The following is a 17595-nucleotide window of genomic DNA, read 5'->3' on the forward strand; positions in this document are numbered from 1 at the left end:
TTAGAGGAATATGGTACGATTACTCTAAAGATTAGGGTTGCATACCTTACGAACTACATAAATAACATTATTGTACTAATTGGTTTTTACTGTGTATATATATATATATATATATATATATATATATAGTGCCTATAGGAAGTATTCACTCCCCTTGGACATTTTCACAGTTTGTTGTGTTACAACCTGAAATCTTGATGCATTTAAATGTTTTTTTGTGTGTGTGTGTTGTGTGTGTGTGTATATATATATATATATATATATATATATATATATATATATATATATATATATATATATATACACTCTCTCACACACACACTCACTCTTTATACTGCCAGGTATGGACCATGGCCAAAAATGGACCAAAGGAGAAAAAAAAAAAAAAAAAAAACATACACACAACCTTGTATGTTTGCAATAAATTCAAACGTTTTATTTTTTTAGTTAGCTTCACAAAGCAATTTAAGCTCAACAGCTTTCAGTTTTAATCATTTTTAAAAGAGCAAACACTTTTTAAACGAAAAGTATGTTTTTTCTTTGCTACTGCTTGTCACATTAATGAAGCCCCTGCTGTTGCTCTTTTAAGAATTCGCCTGTAGACCCCACTCCTGTTCCGCCCACCAGCATGCCTCTCCAGTCACGTGTTGCAGAGACTGCTGCCTCTCTGAGCCAAACTAGACTGATCCCCGAAACTAACCAGATAACGAGAGAGAGAGAGAGAGAGAGAGAGAGAGAGAGAGAGAGAGAGAGAGAGAGAGCGCGAGCGCGCACGGGTATAGTTGTCTGAGGGGAGGAAAAGAAAGTATACGCGTGCATAACAAAGAATGAAGCAACATTTCAAAAGGAAAAGCAAAGACCAAGCTGAAGCGGTTATGGACCCTATTGTTTTGCAACATAAACGTATTTGAATTCATTGGGACCATAACGTTAGGCAGGATAATACTGCTGATTCTGTGTGTAAATCCAATTTGCGCTGCTGGGAACTTGAATTCATTGACACGCTTTGGGTTGCTGACACTCTCTTGCCGACAGTGCGCTTAACCGGAGAAGCGTTTATCTTCAGCAAGCATGAAGATTGCCTTGGCCAGATCACTTGCCGGGTTTTGCCTCTGCGCCTGTGCATCTCTTCTGTATGTTTCGACAGGACTCGTAGAAATCGGGCACGGCAGGTCCAAGCGGTCTTTGGGCGCGCCGGGGGCGGCATTTCTAACTCGCCAGCCAGACAAACAATCTCCAAAAACTTTCCGAGCTCTCCTGGAGGGGCATGTGGTGCACAAGCCACGCTTCAGTGCGCATAAGAATATGAATAACCACACAGGCTATAGGTCCTTTACCGGTAATCTCAAAGTCGAGCAGACGAATTTAAACACCCACAACAGCAACCACCAACAGGTGCACACGGGACTGCATGGGCTGGTAGAAGACGGGGTGTTCTGGAGCGATCGACTGGAGTCCCTGTTGCCAAGCGGGTTTAGTAATGCCCACGCTCAGAGCTGGAAAAGCGAAACGAGGGGATCCCAGATTGTCTCCCTAGAGAAGGGCTGCGGTCGGACTTCGAACCGACTGGCTCGTTTCTCAAATGGCACCAAAGCTTGTGTCCGATACGGAATCAACCCCGACCAGGTGCAGGGGGAGACCCTCTCCTACTACCTAGCCAGCCTCTTGGGCATCCCAAACCTGCCGCCGCTTGTCCTGTCCCAAGTAAACCCCAACAGCGAACAATGGGCAAGAGTGCGGGGGGAAGTAATGGACTCGCAGTGGTCTGAGAAGGCTGTTGTGTCGCTTACGGAATGGGTGGCAAATTTAACCGGCGTAGTCACCCCAGCGCCTCTTAGACAGGAGGGCAGGAGGCTTCACCCACTTCGGGAGGACTTGGATAACAGGACTACAGGAGAAGTACTGGAGCTCGTTCAATGGACCGACCTTATCTTGTTTGACTATCTGACGGCCAACTTTGACAGGCTGGTCAGCAATGTGTTTAGTCTGCAGTGGGACTCCAGAGTGATGGAGAGAGACACCAGCAATCTCCACAAGATTCCCAGCGGCGGGCTGGTGTTTATAGACAACGAGGCCGGGCTGGTCCACGGCTACCGGGTGCTCGAAATGTGGCAGAAGTACCACGATACGCTTCTAAGCTCGGTGTGCCTCTTTAGGAAAATAACTGCCAGCCGGATCTTTGATATGCACCGACGCCAAGATGTAGCAGCCAGACTACTGATTCTATACCGGGACAGCGAACCGCTAGCGCCAGAACTAGGATTCTTGTCTGAGGACCAGGCTAGGATTTTACAGAACCGTGTAGATCAATTGTACAAACATATATTGAACTGCAAGGAAAAGTATAGCCAGAGTTAATAGATTCAGTGTCTTAACGTTGTTTTCACGATAAGGAACTAATCAGTTATGAATGTCTTTTAAAGACGGGGAATTTGCAAATGAAAAAAAAAACAAAAAAAACAAAAAAAAACAAAAACAACAACAAAAAAAAAAACATATTGATAGGTACAGCGTTGACAGACTAAAATAATTAGTATGTTTGTGGTTTTGTACTAAAGCTCCCCTTTTAACAATTACCTACCTCTGTAACTCCGGGAAGGGTCCGTTTATCTGTGGTTTATTTAAATTGAAATTGGAGGCAAACGGAGCCATGTTAACAGCATTCACTTTCAATTAATTTATATACCTACTAGAAAAAAAAAAAAAAAAAGATTTGAAAACGCTAGTCCGATAGAAATGTATTTCACCGGAAATGCTAATGAATAACTGCTTATTTATATCCACACAGTCCTCCTCAGGAGTGACGCGTATTGTGTTACAATGAATGTGATTGTGTTGGAACAAAGCACCTCAGAATGACTGGAGTCTACAGTAACTTGCTTATATATAGAAAAAAAATAGATTATTAGATAGAGAACGTCTTGTTCTGTGAAATAGACTTATGTTAGAATAGTACAAAGCAAAAGCTCTAACACAATGCAGCCTTAATATCAAAACCCAGTCATTCTGAGGAGAGATTTAGAATGTCTGAAAAGTTGTCTTAAAGCAGGTATGAGGATGTAGCTTTCACAATCCTCACAATTAGAAAGGATTGTAGTCAACCACCGCCTTAAATTAGACATGATTCTAAACGTCAGAAGCTTAATGTACAGTTTTAATGTAACAGAGAGCTTTTTTCAAAAGAAGAAAATAACACCAGTTGAATAAAAAACAACTTGCGTTTTATGAAATAAATGAACACAATACAACATTCCGTTGTTTTTCCATTGTCGATTGTATTTGTATTGGTTGCTAATACTGAATCTAGCTTTTTCACATCTTCAGCATCAGTAGAATATAGGCTACCCCTAGCTGGACCTACTTCTGTGATTTTTTCAAATGATTTATAATTCAAGCTTTTAAAAGTTTCCAGTGGTCTCTTGGGTTGAGCATTGCTGGGGGGACATGTACCTCAGCATAGCAGTCATCTGGTCAGTAGCTTTCCCACTGTAGCACTGAACCCCTTACTCAAACCACACTGCAGGGCAGCACTCCAGTATCCCGGGCTCTTAATTGTGCCTCGTATGAATAATTTATTTGATCATCTACTCTGTATTGCCTGTATTTATACAGGCAATGGACCACGATACACTGAAATATTAAGATTTGTTTTTAAATAATATTTCTTGCTTGACCAGCTGTCCATGTGCTTTACTATAGATGCATTATTTAGTTGAATCCATGAAACCACCTGTACAGTACTTTACTATTTCCATGGTTTACTGCTGTAGAAATGTCAGTGTATAAAGGTATTAACACTGTTATACTGTAGCCACAACTTGCTAGAGATCTGGTTTTAATAGCCCCTAATGCACAATTAAAATCTTCTAGCCAGTCAGTCTAATTTGGCAATGCTTTAGCTTATTCTGGGACCCCTGAGGGATTTTTTTTTTTTGGTAGAAACAAAAGCAATCAGTGCAACTTGATCTCTCTTTGAAGTGTTCTATCAAAGGATCTGGACATTTATAACTTTTCCACAATGACAATCTGAGAGTCAGACCCAAATGCAGGTAACAGTATGCATTGGGGCATCAAAAGCATTTGATAATAATAATAATAATAATAATAATAATAATAATAATAATAATAATAATAATAATAGAACATAATTGAATAATAATTGCATTTCTGTTAGAAACTCAAAGAGGGACACTCATGTCATCTTTCCTTTAGCATAGTAAACCCAGTGATGTGAACCCTCACAGAAGGCCCATCAAAAAATAGTTGTATTTGTTTTATTTTGCAACTGTTAGAAAGTTAAATAGAGCAGGCAATCAGTCCCAATTTTGCATTACTTACTTAATAAAGAGCCTTTATGCCTGAGTAGTTCTGTTGTTCAGAAGAGCTGCTAAGTGTCACATGTCTGAGCCTTTATCATAAGCAGTCTTGCAGGACTTGCACACACTTGAAAACCATGTAAACCAAGTGCCCTTCTGCAAGTCCATTTGTATGTAGTGTGAGCTAAATAAAAGCAGTGTGTTATTTTAACCATCGCTACAGTACATTAGGGTGAATGTTTCAGAAGTGTTTGCGTGCAGTTGGGGGTTGGTTTATAATTGCTTTTAAACACTTGTTTGATCAGTTGTACATATATAAAGTACATATACTGGGATTAAAGTTTCCATTGCAAACTTTTTGTGGTGTTGAGACATCTTCAGTTTCTACTGGTGTAGAGATTTTGGTCGGATGGCTTGGTTTTAATGTTGCACAAGTTCAGACAGACCCTCACTGGCAAGGCCCCAGTCACAGTCCTGTGTTAGACACTGACTCCTATGCGCTGCCCAGTGATTTGCCAACACAATGTTAAATGCCATGTTAGCTGAATGAGTGCTACATGGTCTGTAAAGAAACAGAAAGCTTCTTTCCTCTTTTGTTGCTAAAAAATGAAAATACATGTAAACGTCATTAACGTACTGTATGCTCTGTTTGTTAAAAGATGTATTTCCATCAGGCACTTTATGTTGAATTTGATACTTTTATGTGATTACGAGGTTGTATGTATTGAACTATCAAAATAAATGGAAGTGTAATATTGATATGTATGTTTTGTTTTTCCCCCTGCTTTTTCATTTTTATTTAATCATAGGATTCCCGATATTGAAGTTCCACCCTGTATTGCGTTTCAGATTAACTGATTCCAAAAGATCTGATTGGAAGGAGAGAGAGCATGCAGACTTTCAAAACAAACATGTACAAATGAGTGCAAAAAATACAAATGAGAGTTCTGTGCTCATTAGAGCAAGTATGTAATATAGCAGCTGTATTTTAAACACATCAGTGTATTTAAACCACAATGCACTATCTTTGGAGAAAGAAAAAAACTGCTATAGGTATATATTTATATATTAACCTTTTTGTTATATTTTATTTTCACAAATTGCTTTTTTGTGTAACTAGATGCTTGTGGAACACATGCAAAGAGAGAAATACAGTAATCCAGTCTGGAGGTCGCATATAAAGAGTATATGATATGTACAGCAAGAAACTAGTTTACAATGTGATTAATTTGGGTCGCTAAAGATTTCAAAGAATATGCTTGGAAAATACATCACACACCATTAATATTATTACAAGTCATTAGAAAGTCTAGCGACAACTACACTTTGCCTGAAAGTATATATCTTGCATGCAGATTGTCAATGATATTCAAAATGCTTAAACCACAGCAGGGTCTATATAAACACATTACATATGTTCATATCAGTTTATTATCTGTTTTTTTTTTTTTTTTTAACATTTTTGAAAATCCAGTATTGCACCGAATACAGCCTTGCAGCGAAATAATATTTCTCAAGAACAAGCAAGGATAACCCTCCTAGTTTAGAGAGTGAGAGTCTCCTTTTCTTTATTCTGGGCTGGGAACCTTCCAGAGAAAATCCACCCAACAGTGAGATTGGTAGCATTTTCCAGTTCAGCATCTTCTACTATTAATTCTAATTATTATACTGATTATTCGTAACCTAAAACAATCTTCACATAATATAATGATTCACATGCAAATAAACATTTTCCTGTCCAACTAACTATATGATTTTTGATAGACCAAGACTCCCTAAATAATAGCTATTGAACAATTCCTTCATCTTTTTAGGTGTAAAATTGACTGCACTGGCACTGTGAATGTGAAAAATTCCCCTGGGGCTTTGTAAAGCATGCAACAAGCTCCACATTGCATAACCCTATAGAGTCCACCCATTATTTTCTGTAGGCGTTTAACCTTGAAACTTGGTATTCAAATTATTTTGCATAAGTTCTTAAGAATATCGGATTTGGGGGATGTAGGAGGGTGTCTGTTTGTCCCTACTGTAAGTCTGTCTATCTGTAAGTCACATATTCATTTTTGCATATATCAGGATAATCATCAAATTGTCATGAAACAATGGTTATTATTGCACACTATTCTGTACTGTTGATCTATGTCATGAGCAGCCCCTTTTTCATTGTAATGCTTGCTGCAGTTTTGAATTGACACTGTGGTAGGGATATATGTTGCTGATGTGCTTGTTGGATTTGTGAATAATTTTAAACAATAAACAATTCAATTTAGTTAATAATTCCTTTTCTGAGCTGGAAGACTACCAGCATGGGACATATATATATATACATATATATATAGACACACACACACACAATACAAGTACCTGGATTTGTACTTTAAATAGTTTGTCAAGACTTATGGCAAAATATATATTGGGATTGCAAATTGCAGTATGGGGATATATTTGGTCAGTGATTGATTAACCCTAGCACAAGGAATATTTCAGAATTTTTTAGGAAAGATTTTGTTATTAGACCAGAGCTTATTTATGGAATTTTTCAGGGACCACTAGTGATTTACTGTGGGTCACAGGTTTCAAAGCTAACACATTCAACCACAGCTGTCTAAAATCAGAAATTCAGATCTTGTCCTTAATTACGCCACTTGGCTCTGCTAAATGTGCTGACTTGGATCTTCAATACATAGTTCTCTGCATTGAATTAGCTAACATCTGTCCCATTACACAGTTTGTTTGTTTTCTTTTTGTTTTTTTATCTAATACTTGTACTAATTTAATTGGTGCAATCTCTAGATTAAGATGCACTTCTGTCATAAGAGTCCCGTTTGAATTCAGATAAGAATATAAGAGCATAAGACATTCTAGAACGAGTAAAGGTCATTTGAGCCACCTGTGCTCATTCGCTATGGTATCAGTGTAATCCATTAGCACTGCGAAGAGGAAAAAGAAAAAAAACCTCTAACCAGGTTGGTAGAGGAAATGAAATCTCTGTGGAATCTGTGGCTAATGGTCATATTATGGTCACAGAGAGGGTTATACAGTATTGTTCATGACAGCATCCAGTCTATTCTTGAAGTATCCGATAGTCTCTACTTCAACAACTCTGTCCAGTAGCCTGTTCCAATGGTTCATCACCCTTTCTATGAAAAAGCTCCTTCTCCCCTTGGTTCTGAATATGCCCTTCTTCAGCTTCCACCTGTGGCCCCTTGTTCTCTTCTCTGTGACCGGTGAAATAATTCTCAGCAGTTACTTTATTGTTAAACCCTTTGACAATTTTAAATATCTCTATTAAGTTGCCTCTGACTTTCCTTCTTTATAGATTCAGCTCTTTCGGTCAATCTTCATATGTCATGCCCTTCAATCCTGGAATTCATTGTGTTGCTCTCCTCTGTACTCAATGCCTCAATGTCTTTCTTATGATATGGGGACTAGAACGGTACACAGTATTGTAGGTGTGGTCGTAGCAGTGCATTGTATAATTTTAATATAACTTCTCTAGATTTAAATTGAGCTGTCTTGACTATATAACCTAACATTCTACTTGCTTTTTTTATAGCCTCTCCGCTCTGTCTAGTTGGCTTAAGAGATTCATCCACTACTACCCCCAAGTCCTTTTCCTACATAGCCTCCTATATTACGTTACTATTCATGTGCAAGACCTCACATTTATTCACATTACATTTTAAACCTCTTTGTATTAAAGTTGCTGATTGGAAGTTGGCTACCCCTCCCAGATTTGTGTCATCTGCAAATTTGCATGCCTTACTGATTAAGTCTTGGCCAAGTCATTTATATAAATTAAGAATAGCAATGAGCACCAATCAGTGGCAATTATTTTCCTCATTGATGAGACAGTGTGACTTCCTGGTTAGAGCTGCGGAACTGCAAACCGTTCTGGGTACTATGTGGTTTCTGTCCCTGTGCTGCATTAAAAAAAACCCTAACCCCTACCCTATACATAATCATGACCTTAAGAATTATTTTTCTGTTTTCTATCACGTAAACAACCCCTCCCCCAGGGCAATTATTTGTATGTATTGCTGTAGTGTGGGCTAAAGCTGAAGGCATAGAGGAAGTGACCTAGTGTTAGAGTTTAACGTTGGGGGAAGTGTACCATTGGTTAGAAGTGAAAGGATGGCGGAGGTGTAATGTGTTAGAGCTGTAGGGCTCGAAACCAGTGTGGATGAGGGGTTCAAACTGAAGTGAAAGGATGGGGGAGGGTAATGTGTTAGAGCTGTAGGGCTGGAAGCCAGTGTGGATGAGGGGTTCAAACAGAAGTGTTATCAAGTGGTTAGAGCTGAGGATTGGACAGAAGAGCATCCTTAAGTTAATATATATTTTTTAATGATGCAATAAAAAATATCTAGTTTTTAGCGGTGTGCAAAAACTTGTTACTCAAATTGTAGCTAAGAAGTATTTATCGGCAGGTATTCAACAAATCCATGTGTTGATTTCAAAAGTAGAAAAGTTGTCCTCCCTCACATTTACAATGCACCAATCAATGGCAATTAACGTCCGCATTGATTGTTTTAATAGCGATTGGAAGAATATTTCTCTCTCATTTGGAGTGTTGCCATTTTTACTGCTGTATTGGTATACTAAGGCCATAAACTGACATTTGTTTCTGAAAGACAATTCAGAGTGTGAGTTTTTGCACATCCTTAAAAACTAAAAATTTAAAAAAAAAATAACGTAAGAATAATTTTTTAATTAATATGATATATATAATATATAATAATATATATATATATATATAATATATATATATCTAGATATATAATTGTTTCCTATGCCTTCTGCCCAATCCTCAGCTCTAACCACTTGGTAACCCTACAGTTTGAACCCCTCGTCCACACTGGCTTCGAGCCCCACAGCTCTAATACATCCCTCTCCCCCATCCTTTCACTTCTGACCAATGGTACACTCCCCCCAACGTTAAACTCTAACACTAGGTCACTTCCTCTATGCCTCCAGCTTTAGCCCACACTACTGCAATACATTATTTTTCACATGCATTTAAATACATTGTATTCAAGTTATCCTTTAATCTTCTACTCTGTTTATTTATTTGTTTTTACATAGGAAGTGCAACTGTTTTGAGGATTACATTTTATTTGCCCCCCCCCACACACACACCTTCACCGTGCTTTTTAACAAGTACTACTTTGTTATAGCAATCCACTGATATGAAGATAACTGATAGTGAAGTGTTAGCATGACACAATTCCACACTGCTATCATAGTTTTATTAGTTACTTTTATAGCTGCCCCATAATTCAAATGTAATCCTAGGATAAATCTTGTCTGGTGTTCTGCATGTATAGACAGACACTCCATCTTGGTATTCGCATTATAGCTCAACTCATTGAAGAGTAAATGTTCATGGGGGGCAGAACAACTACTTTCAGATTCTGAAGTCTTTATCTTCAAAGGTGCGGATCTTGAGAATACATGCTCATTATATACTACATAACACACTGCATTTCATTCGCAACTGCTCTTGATCTGAGTGGTTTATATTACACAAGAGAAGCTGTTATTTACTTCATGCTAATATAAAATAAGATTGCAGTGGTGTGGACTTACCAAGATGTAGCTTCACTGTAGCATCTGCTCACTTTGAAGTAAGATATGATCCTTCAACGCTTTATCTCCAGGTGATGTTGATTTCCTATTGGACCAGTGTGGATGGCTGAAGTGTAATGTTGGCTCCAGGGATCAACCTATTTGCGGCCTTCCTGGTGCATCGGCACACATAACGCCAGCGGTGCTGGTTCCAGAGATCAACCAGAGAGTGGCCTCCCTAGCGCCTCAGAGTAGCAACCATCTGGAATGGACTGGGTGGGGCCCTTGTAATAAGGAAAATAACTTTTTTATAAAATCATTTTGAAATCTAATACTTTTTTGCAGGGACTGTATTTTTTGTTGTTATGAGGCAATTTCTGCTTTGCTACTTGATGATTAAGTCACTAAATGATAGACAACCATTGTCCCAGCATTGTCCCAGGCTACCAACAGTGGGGTCAGTTTTTGGAACTATGGAGATAAGACACTGCTAAATTCAATATACTAGCCTTAGTATATTAATTTTCTTTTTGGCTACTGAGTTAATGTGTTATGAAGGCATCAGCCAAAATGTGTTCTACTTGTAAAAGGTAAGTTTAGTGCACCAGCATTTTTTAATTAACCTTTATTTAACAAGGATCAAGAAGCAGTCCTACAACATAAAATCATTAAACACTGTTACAAGACATTGTTAGGAATCAATCATGTCAGCAGCTCTCACACATGTAATTCTTTTTATACACAGGTTACAAAATTCAACACAATGTAAAAAAAGTCTTCTGCAGGCTTGGGATTGATTTTGATCATACGGGACAGCTGTCTCCATGCACTGGTTATAAATGAGGGACCGGGAGGCAGTGTGGCTTAGTGTAAAAATATTTTCTGTAGGCTTGGGATTGAGTTTGGATCCCACAGGGGACAGCTGTTAGAGCTGAAGGATTGGGAGGCAGGAAGAAACCCTCTGGGCTGCAGGCATACTCTCTTTATCCAGTTCTAAGTACGGTACTCTAGCTCCCAAACTGTTTATTAAATTTGATTCCCACAATTATAAAACAGATGGGGTGTCTCAGTTAGTCTTATCAGGGAATTAATTAGTATGTGTGAAGCAGTACAGCCCAGCCACAGCACTGGGTGAATTAGAAACTGAGATGGGCTATTATCCAGAAGATAATCATCCAGAAGATAAAAAAAGGCATCGTGTACTATTGAATGCAAAACAAAATCTGCATTTTCATCTTTGTCCAAATCAGTTCTATTATTTTTAATCGGCTTGGTTAAATATAACTTGAACTATTTGTTAATAACTATCCTTCCAGGGTAATGCATTTTGTGAGCCAGTAATATAAATAACAGTGATGAGCCTCTCGTCTCCCAGGTGACATTAATATTACTGGTCACTGGAGACAAGCTGCTGACGAGGTTCAAATGGATTCAAGAGTAAGTATAATCCTAAATATTTGCAATATTTTTGCTTGATCAGTGCCGTCAGAAATGATGTAACCCGAGAGCCAGACCAACACCTTTTATATATGCATGGCTATGGGTGCCATGTTGTTGTTTAAGCCATATTTGTGTAGTGTCAGTTTGGAATGTGTACTTAAAAACAAATCATTGCTGGGTCTTCAAAAAACCCATATCACCAAATTATACGTCTTAACATCTGTCATGGGACCTATTTGACACCACGCAAAAGGCACCATATGGGTCTGGCTCCCCACCCCTTTTGTGATCGCTGCACTCTTGAGGTGCCCAGCACCCTTATTAGAATATTATGGGATTGCCCAGATGTGCAGCGGTTCTGGGGACAAGTATCTGACATCCTTTCTTTTCTTACTGGGGGGCGCGCCCCCCTGGATCCAGTCCTATATCTTTTAAATGACGACTCCAGATTCTCCTTCACCGAAACCGAATGTAAGCTCTGGTTGGGAGGCATGACTGCAGCCAAGAAATTATTTATGCAGCGCTGGCTTCCTCATCAGCTCTCTGAGCAGCATTGGCTCATGCTGCTCGTGGACATCATCTTTCTGGAACTGTCGTCGGCCATGTGCAAAGAGTGGCACCTTTCGGATGTGGAGAGCCAGTAAAATTTAAAATTTAAAATTTACTATTACCTTGAGCTCCCTTTCATGCTGCCCACGAGGAGGGGAGACTTGGACAGCCTTCTTTTTTTCTTCTCTTTTTCTCTTATTTTCTTTTGTTTTTAGGGTTTGTCGGGTATTGCCTATTTAGGGGGTGGTGGGTAAACAACTTCTTTGTTCCTTAGTGTTATGTGTCTCTTGCATTGGTTTAATAAAAATATGATTTAAAAAAAAAAATCATTGCTTTATAGATTCTATTTACTTTCTATTTTTTCTCAGATACCCAAATAAGTTAGGCATTTTAACCTTTCCCTTTGCTATCTTCTGCGGTAGTCTCCATGGTTGCCATAGAGATAAAATGTTGTTTTTTCATGCTTAAACTAGTTTAATTTCATACACTACAAAAATCAAATGCTGTAGTCGTGACACAGTCTATGGCAACAGAGGACTCTGATTGGTTGTGATGGTGTGTAATGCTATATTATCTCCTGTGATGTAGATATTAGTAGCGATAGTCATACGTATGCCATTCTACATTTTTCTATATCTGAAAAAGTATTTATCCAGTTGTAAAGAAAGTTCAGGGTAATAGATTCTGGAGATATGTAGGAGTGTCTGTATGCCCATGTCATGCTTACATTTGTGCATTTATCTGGAAAATGTCTCATTAAATTATGTTAACTTTCTATTAACATTATTGTGCATGTGAGTATCAGATTGTGTCTCTCTCTGTCTATGCATCTGTCCATCTTTTAGAAATATTAAAACAAACTTAGTAAGTTCAATTGCGTTTAGACTAGAAGTCTTTCTCAATGAGTTTTCAATCATTCCCATACTTATATGACTGGATGACATGGATTCCATGTCTCTTAATGGTCCTGTTAGAGGAACGTAAGTGTGTGTATGTGTGCTGATTTTACATATAGTAGACATTAACCTTGCATTTGTACATGTATTTTGATAACACAAGCAGTTTTAATAGAGTTTACTGTGACATTAACACCTCATTTGTTTACCTAATGGCCTAAAAACACTTATCCAGTTTCATTAAACTATTCACTGCCTTTTCAAAATCGGTATTAGAAAATGAAATTTTCTTTCACCTGAATGGTCAATACAAGAGCTTTAACCTCTGGTAAAGGACCTCAAATCTGATCTTTCCAACCATGTTTAATCACTGTTTCAAATCAATCTGCCAGAAAATATGTAAATACAGTATTTGTATATTTTACCTTTTTTCTGCTTGATGAAAGAAAATCTCAGTTCTTGCAGTACATGCCGTCTGTATGTTGACTGTCAATGTAGAGTGAGTCTGCTTCCTCGCTGTCCTATATGTTTAGTCTATCTATTTAAATTTTGTAGTATAGCAAATAAAATCAAACATTACAAAAAATCGACAGTAGTGTTTGCTGTCAATACAGTAACCACTATAGCAACTAGATGCAGTCTGATTACTTTCAGCAACTGTATTTCAGTAGATAACAGTAACAACAGGACAGTGCTCTCTTCTTTAACAAAGCCAGGAAAGATGCTTTGAATAAACTTTCTGAACACACTGTGAAAAAGTTACTGAACAAACAGCACAATCAGCACTAACACATATACTACTAGATATCTGTAATGACTACATTAGTTTTATTTTTTATTTCACTAAGCATTTTAAGACCTAACGTGTAACTTAAATACTAAAACTTACATAAATACACGAACCTGCACTGAACTCTTGTTTGTAAAATCATGAAAAAAACAAAATAGTAAAGGCCTCTTCTTCGGGTTCTATTGCTTAACTATTCTGTACATACTGTGGTAAAATTCTGCTAAAGGATATTGTTCTTAGTTTAGCTGAAGTATAATCCTTTATTCATGTATTTGTTCTACATTCAAGGGTAACGATAGCATTTGAGCTAAACGTGTATGGAGTGCATAAACCCAATAAAACCATGAGCTAAGTTGCCATTAGACATATGCTATCACATCCTTCCTTTTTGAATACCATTCTATAGTTATAGAATAATGCATGTTCTATATGTGGGATGCCATAAATATTAATGCTGAGCAAACCACTTTTGTATGCCAAACACATTGTATCCTTCATTGTCTCATTAACATACTAAGAATGCAATTTGTGCCCTAAAGTAAGTTCCCCTTGAAATTCTGGGAACTTGTCTGTGGTAAAACAACATATACAGCATATGTACAGATAAAGGGTTCATGTTGTAGTGAGAGACCTTATGATGGTTATAATCTTGAAAAATGTGCAGTCACTGTAAATCTTCAGTTTTTACTTGGGGTCTCTATCAAAATTGATTTTAAAAAGAACCTTTGATCTATGACTACAAATGATAAACTTTTCTTTTTTTAATAAATTGTGCTGTTTGGGTGAAAATATGTGCAACAAAATGCTACAATTAAAACCTCTTTCTCAATAAATTAGTATATTTCTTCAACAGCCCCATGTTACTGTGTTTTTATACCTTCTTTCCTTATTTACTGTAGGCCTGTGCATTCTGAGTGGTTCAGAGTTTGGTTCCTGACTCCACAAAAATGTGAGACAGCCAGCAAACTTGGGTAATGTTTAAAAATCAATTAGGTAATGAATGCTAATAAAGAGTAATGTGTTACTTGCACCCCCCTAAAGCCCCAGGGCACAGACAGAGGACATGGCAGAGGACAGATATCCCTAATTACCCCGTCTCCTAATCTGGTTTTGTTTAGAATGGTAATTCAAAGGTGTTGTGTCCCATTTGGTTCATCCTGCTTGTTTCTTTTGTTAACCCATGTGTTGTCTTCCCTTAGCTAGATGATGCCATTATAACCTCCTTCTGCTGCACATAGAAGCAGGAGCATGCCAGTTTACAAGGAATACCTTTGAGGAATGTAAATAAAAAGGCCAGCCACACCTGCTTTCTGATGAAGTAGGGCACCAGAAGAATTAACTAAGGAGGGATGGATTAAACTGTCAGCAGGAATTATATTAGTGTAACAATGTGGATGGATGCAAGACACTGCTGTGTGATCCTTCATTACAGTCTTAAAGGGATTGTTGAGATTAAAACAAATCTTCCCTGTTGTGGACTATAGCTAAATGGTTTAAAGGTAAGTAGTGGGGTTCTGAAAAATCTAGCATTACACATTCCCAGGTATTGCTACAACTGTTTAAATAATGTACCGAGAATTTTTCTTTTAATTGTTTCCTGACAACTTTTTACACTTATAACTTTAAAGTCAGTTTCAAACCTCTTTTCAAAATGTCCGCTCTAGTGCGCTGGAGTTTGAGATCTGTCCTCTAACTTACTGCAGGAAGAGCGATTCAATAAATAAATAAATAAATAAATAAAACATAACAAGTGCTCTGGCTTTTCTGTTCTGTACCACATCATGGATTGTTATTGCTGTGTTACCTGTTTATAAATTGGGCAATAATCCTTACACTGTCAGTGCACTAGAGTGGACATTTTGAAAAGAGCTTTGAAACAGACATTAAAGTTATAAGTGTCAGCATGTTAACAATGAAAAGAAAAAATACAGGTATGTTATTTAAGCAGTTGTAGCAGCACATGGGGATGTGTAACGCTACATTTAAACAGCTGTAGTAACATGTGGGGATGTGTAACACTATAATTTTTGCAACCCCGCTACAAAGACGTTATAGCAAACATGTATTTTTATTTTAAAACATATCTGGCACTAAGTTAGGCTGTTGAAAGTTTACACTTTCCATGCCTCAGGAAATCAAGTCATTTCACCTGAGCAGTGTCTTCGAGGTCATTTTAGGTCAAGGGGTGAGGAGAATTTCATAATCCAGTTTAAATGAACAAGGAAGCGCAACTCTATCTGAAAGCATTGTTTCAAACAGAGATTTCTTTATCCCAGTGTAATAACTCTCCATGTAATGTAACAGTAGCCCAAGTCAGATTTCTAATCTTCCTCCTATTAGAACAGAACAGCATTGCTTTTGCCTTTGATACATTATGTAATAATCTTCCTTGAAACAGTCTTCTGTACAATATTAAATGCAGTCTGCAACTCCCTCTGTACTGCCTGTATGGAGTATCATGCAGTATACAAAATAGTATTGTCCTCATATAGATGTACATTGCCGAGAAAAAGTATATGAACCCCACTGATAATTATGAAAATTCTATAGTTTTACCATGATAGCCTTCTTGAATCAAAACCAGGCTTTTCTTAAATATCCAATAGGTTTTATATTAATCAATTCCATGTCTTTTGAAACAAAATGATGTATGAATTACACAAACAGTGAGTAATTAAGATTCAGGGTATGTCGAAAAAGTAAGTGAACCCCTGGTTTTATCAGCTCAGTTAAGGGGATAATTAGAAACAGCCCCACCCTATATAAAGATCTTCACCATAAAGGTGTGTGAAAATATGTCATGCCACAATCAAAAGAAATCTCTGAGGACCTCAGAAAAACAGTTATTGATGCTCATCAGCCTAGAAAGGATTACAAAACAATTTCTAAGGATTTGGGGCTCCACCAATCCACTGTAGCAGACAGAAATGGAGAAAGTTCAAGACCACAGTCACTCTACCCAGGAGCGGTCATCCTACCAAAATCTCTCCAAGAACAAATCGGAAAATCATCAAGGAAGTCACAAAGAACCCCAGAGTAACATCCAAGGATTTTGTCTTGGCTAATGTGAGTGTTTATGACTCAACTATCAGAAAAGGACTGAGCCAGAATGGTGTTTATGGAAGGACAGCCAGGAGTAAACCACTGCTCTCTAAAAATAACATTGCTGCCCATCTGAAGTTCGTCAAAGAGCACAAAGATGATCCACAATACTTCTGGAACAATGTTCTCTGGACCGACAAGTCAAAGGTAGAACTTTTTGACCTCAATGAGAAACGTTATGTTTGGCGAAAACCAAACACTGCGTTCGAACAGAAGAAACTCATCCCAACAGTCAAGCATGGTGGTGGGAGTGTGATGGTTTGGGGTTGCTTTGCTGCCTCAGGACCTGAACGGATTGCCATCATTGACACAACCATGAATTCCTTATTGTATCAGAAGATTCTAGAGGAGAATGTCAGGTCATCCGCCCGTGAGCTGAAACTGAACCGAAAGTGGGTCATGCAGCAAGACAATAATCCTAAACATACAAGCAGATCTACAAAAGAATGGCTGCAGAAGAAGAAATTCCATGTTTTAGAATGACCTAAACCCCATCGGAATGTTGTGGCAGGACCTGAAGCGAGCTGTCCATGCAAGGAAGCCCTCAAATGTTACCAAATTGAAGCAGTTTTGTAAGGAGGAATGGGCGAAAATTCCTCAAAACCGACGTGAGAGACTGATCAACAGTTACAGGAAACGTTTAGTTGAAGTCATTGCTGCTCAAGGGGGTGCCACCAGTTGCTGAATCTAAAGGTTCACAAACTTGTTCACACATGGATATTGAATGTTGAATCATTTGTGGATCAATAAATGTTGAAAAAGGATCATGTTTTTGTGTCATTTGTTTAATCACGTTATCTTTATCTATTATTAGGACTTAGATTAAGATCTAATAACATTTTAGGTTTGAAATTGGGAAATATATAAAAATCCTAAGGGGTTCACAAAGTTTTTCTCAGCACTGTATATTAGCATTACCCAAATCTGATCCCAGGTC

At 37.9% G+C, this 17595-nt stretch overlaps 1 protein-coding gene across 1 annotated transcript; it reads left to right on the forward strand.

Moving 5' to 3' along the window:
- The first annotated feature begins 740 nt into the window (after nucleotides 1-740).
- Nucleotides 741-2787, forward strand: LOC121295080 (four-jointed box protein 1-like). Its single transcript, XM_041219396.1, has one exon. It carries the CDS (start codon nucleotides 1072-1074, stop codon nucleotides 2356-2358), a length of 1287 nt encoding a protein of 428 aa, XP_041075330.1. The 5' UTR covers nucleotides 741-1071; the 3' UTR covers nucleotides 2359-2787.
- Nucleotides 2788-17595: the final 14808 nt, after the last annotated feature.

This window comes from Polyodon spathula, chromosome 19, assembly GCF_017654505.1.
Source record: "Polyodon spathula isolate WHYD16114869_AA chromosome 19, ASM1765450v1, whole genome shotgun sequence".
Taxonomy (NCBI): Eukaryota; Metazoa; Chordata; class Actinopteri; order Acipenseriformes; family Polyodontidae; genus Polyodon; species Polyodon spathula.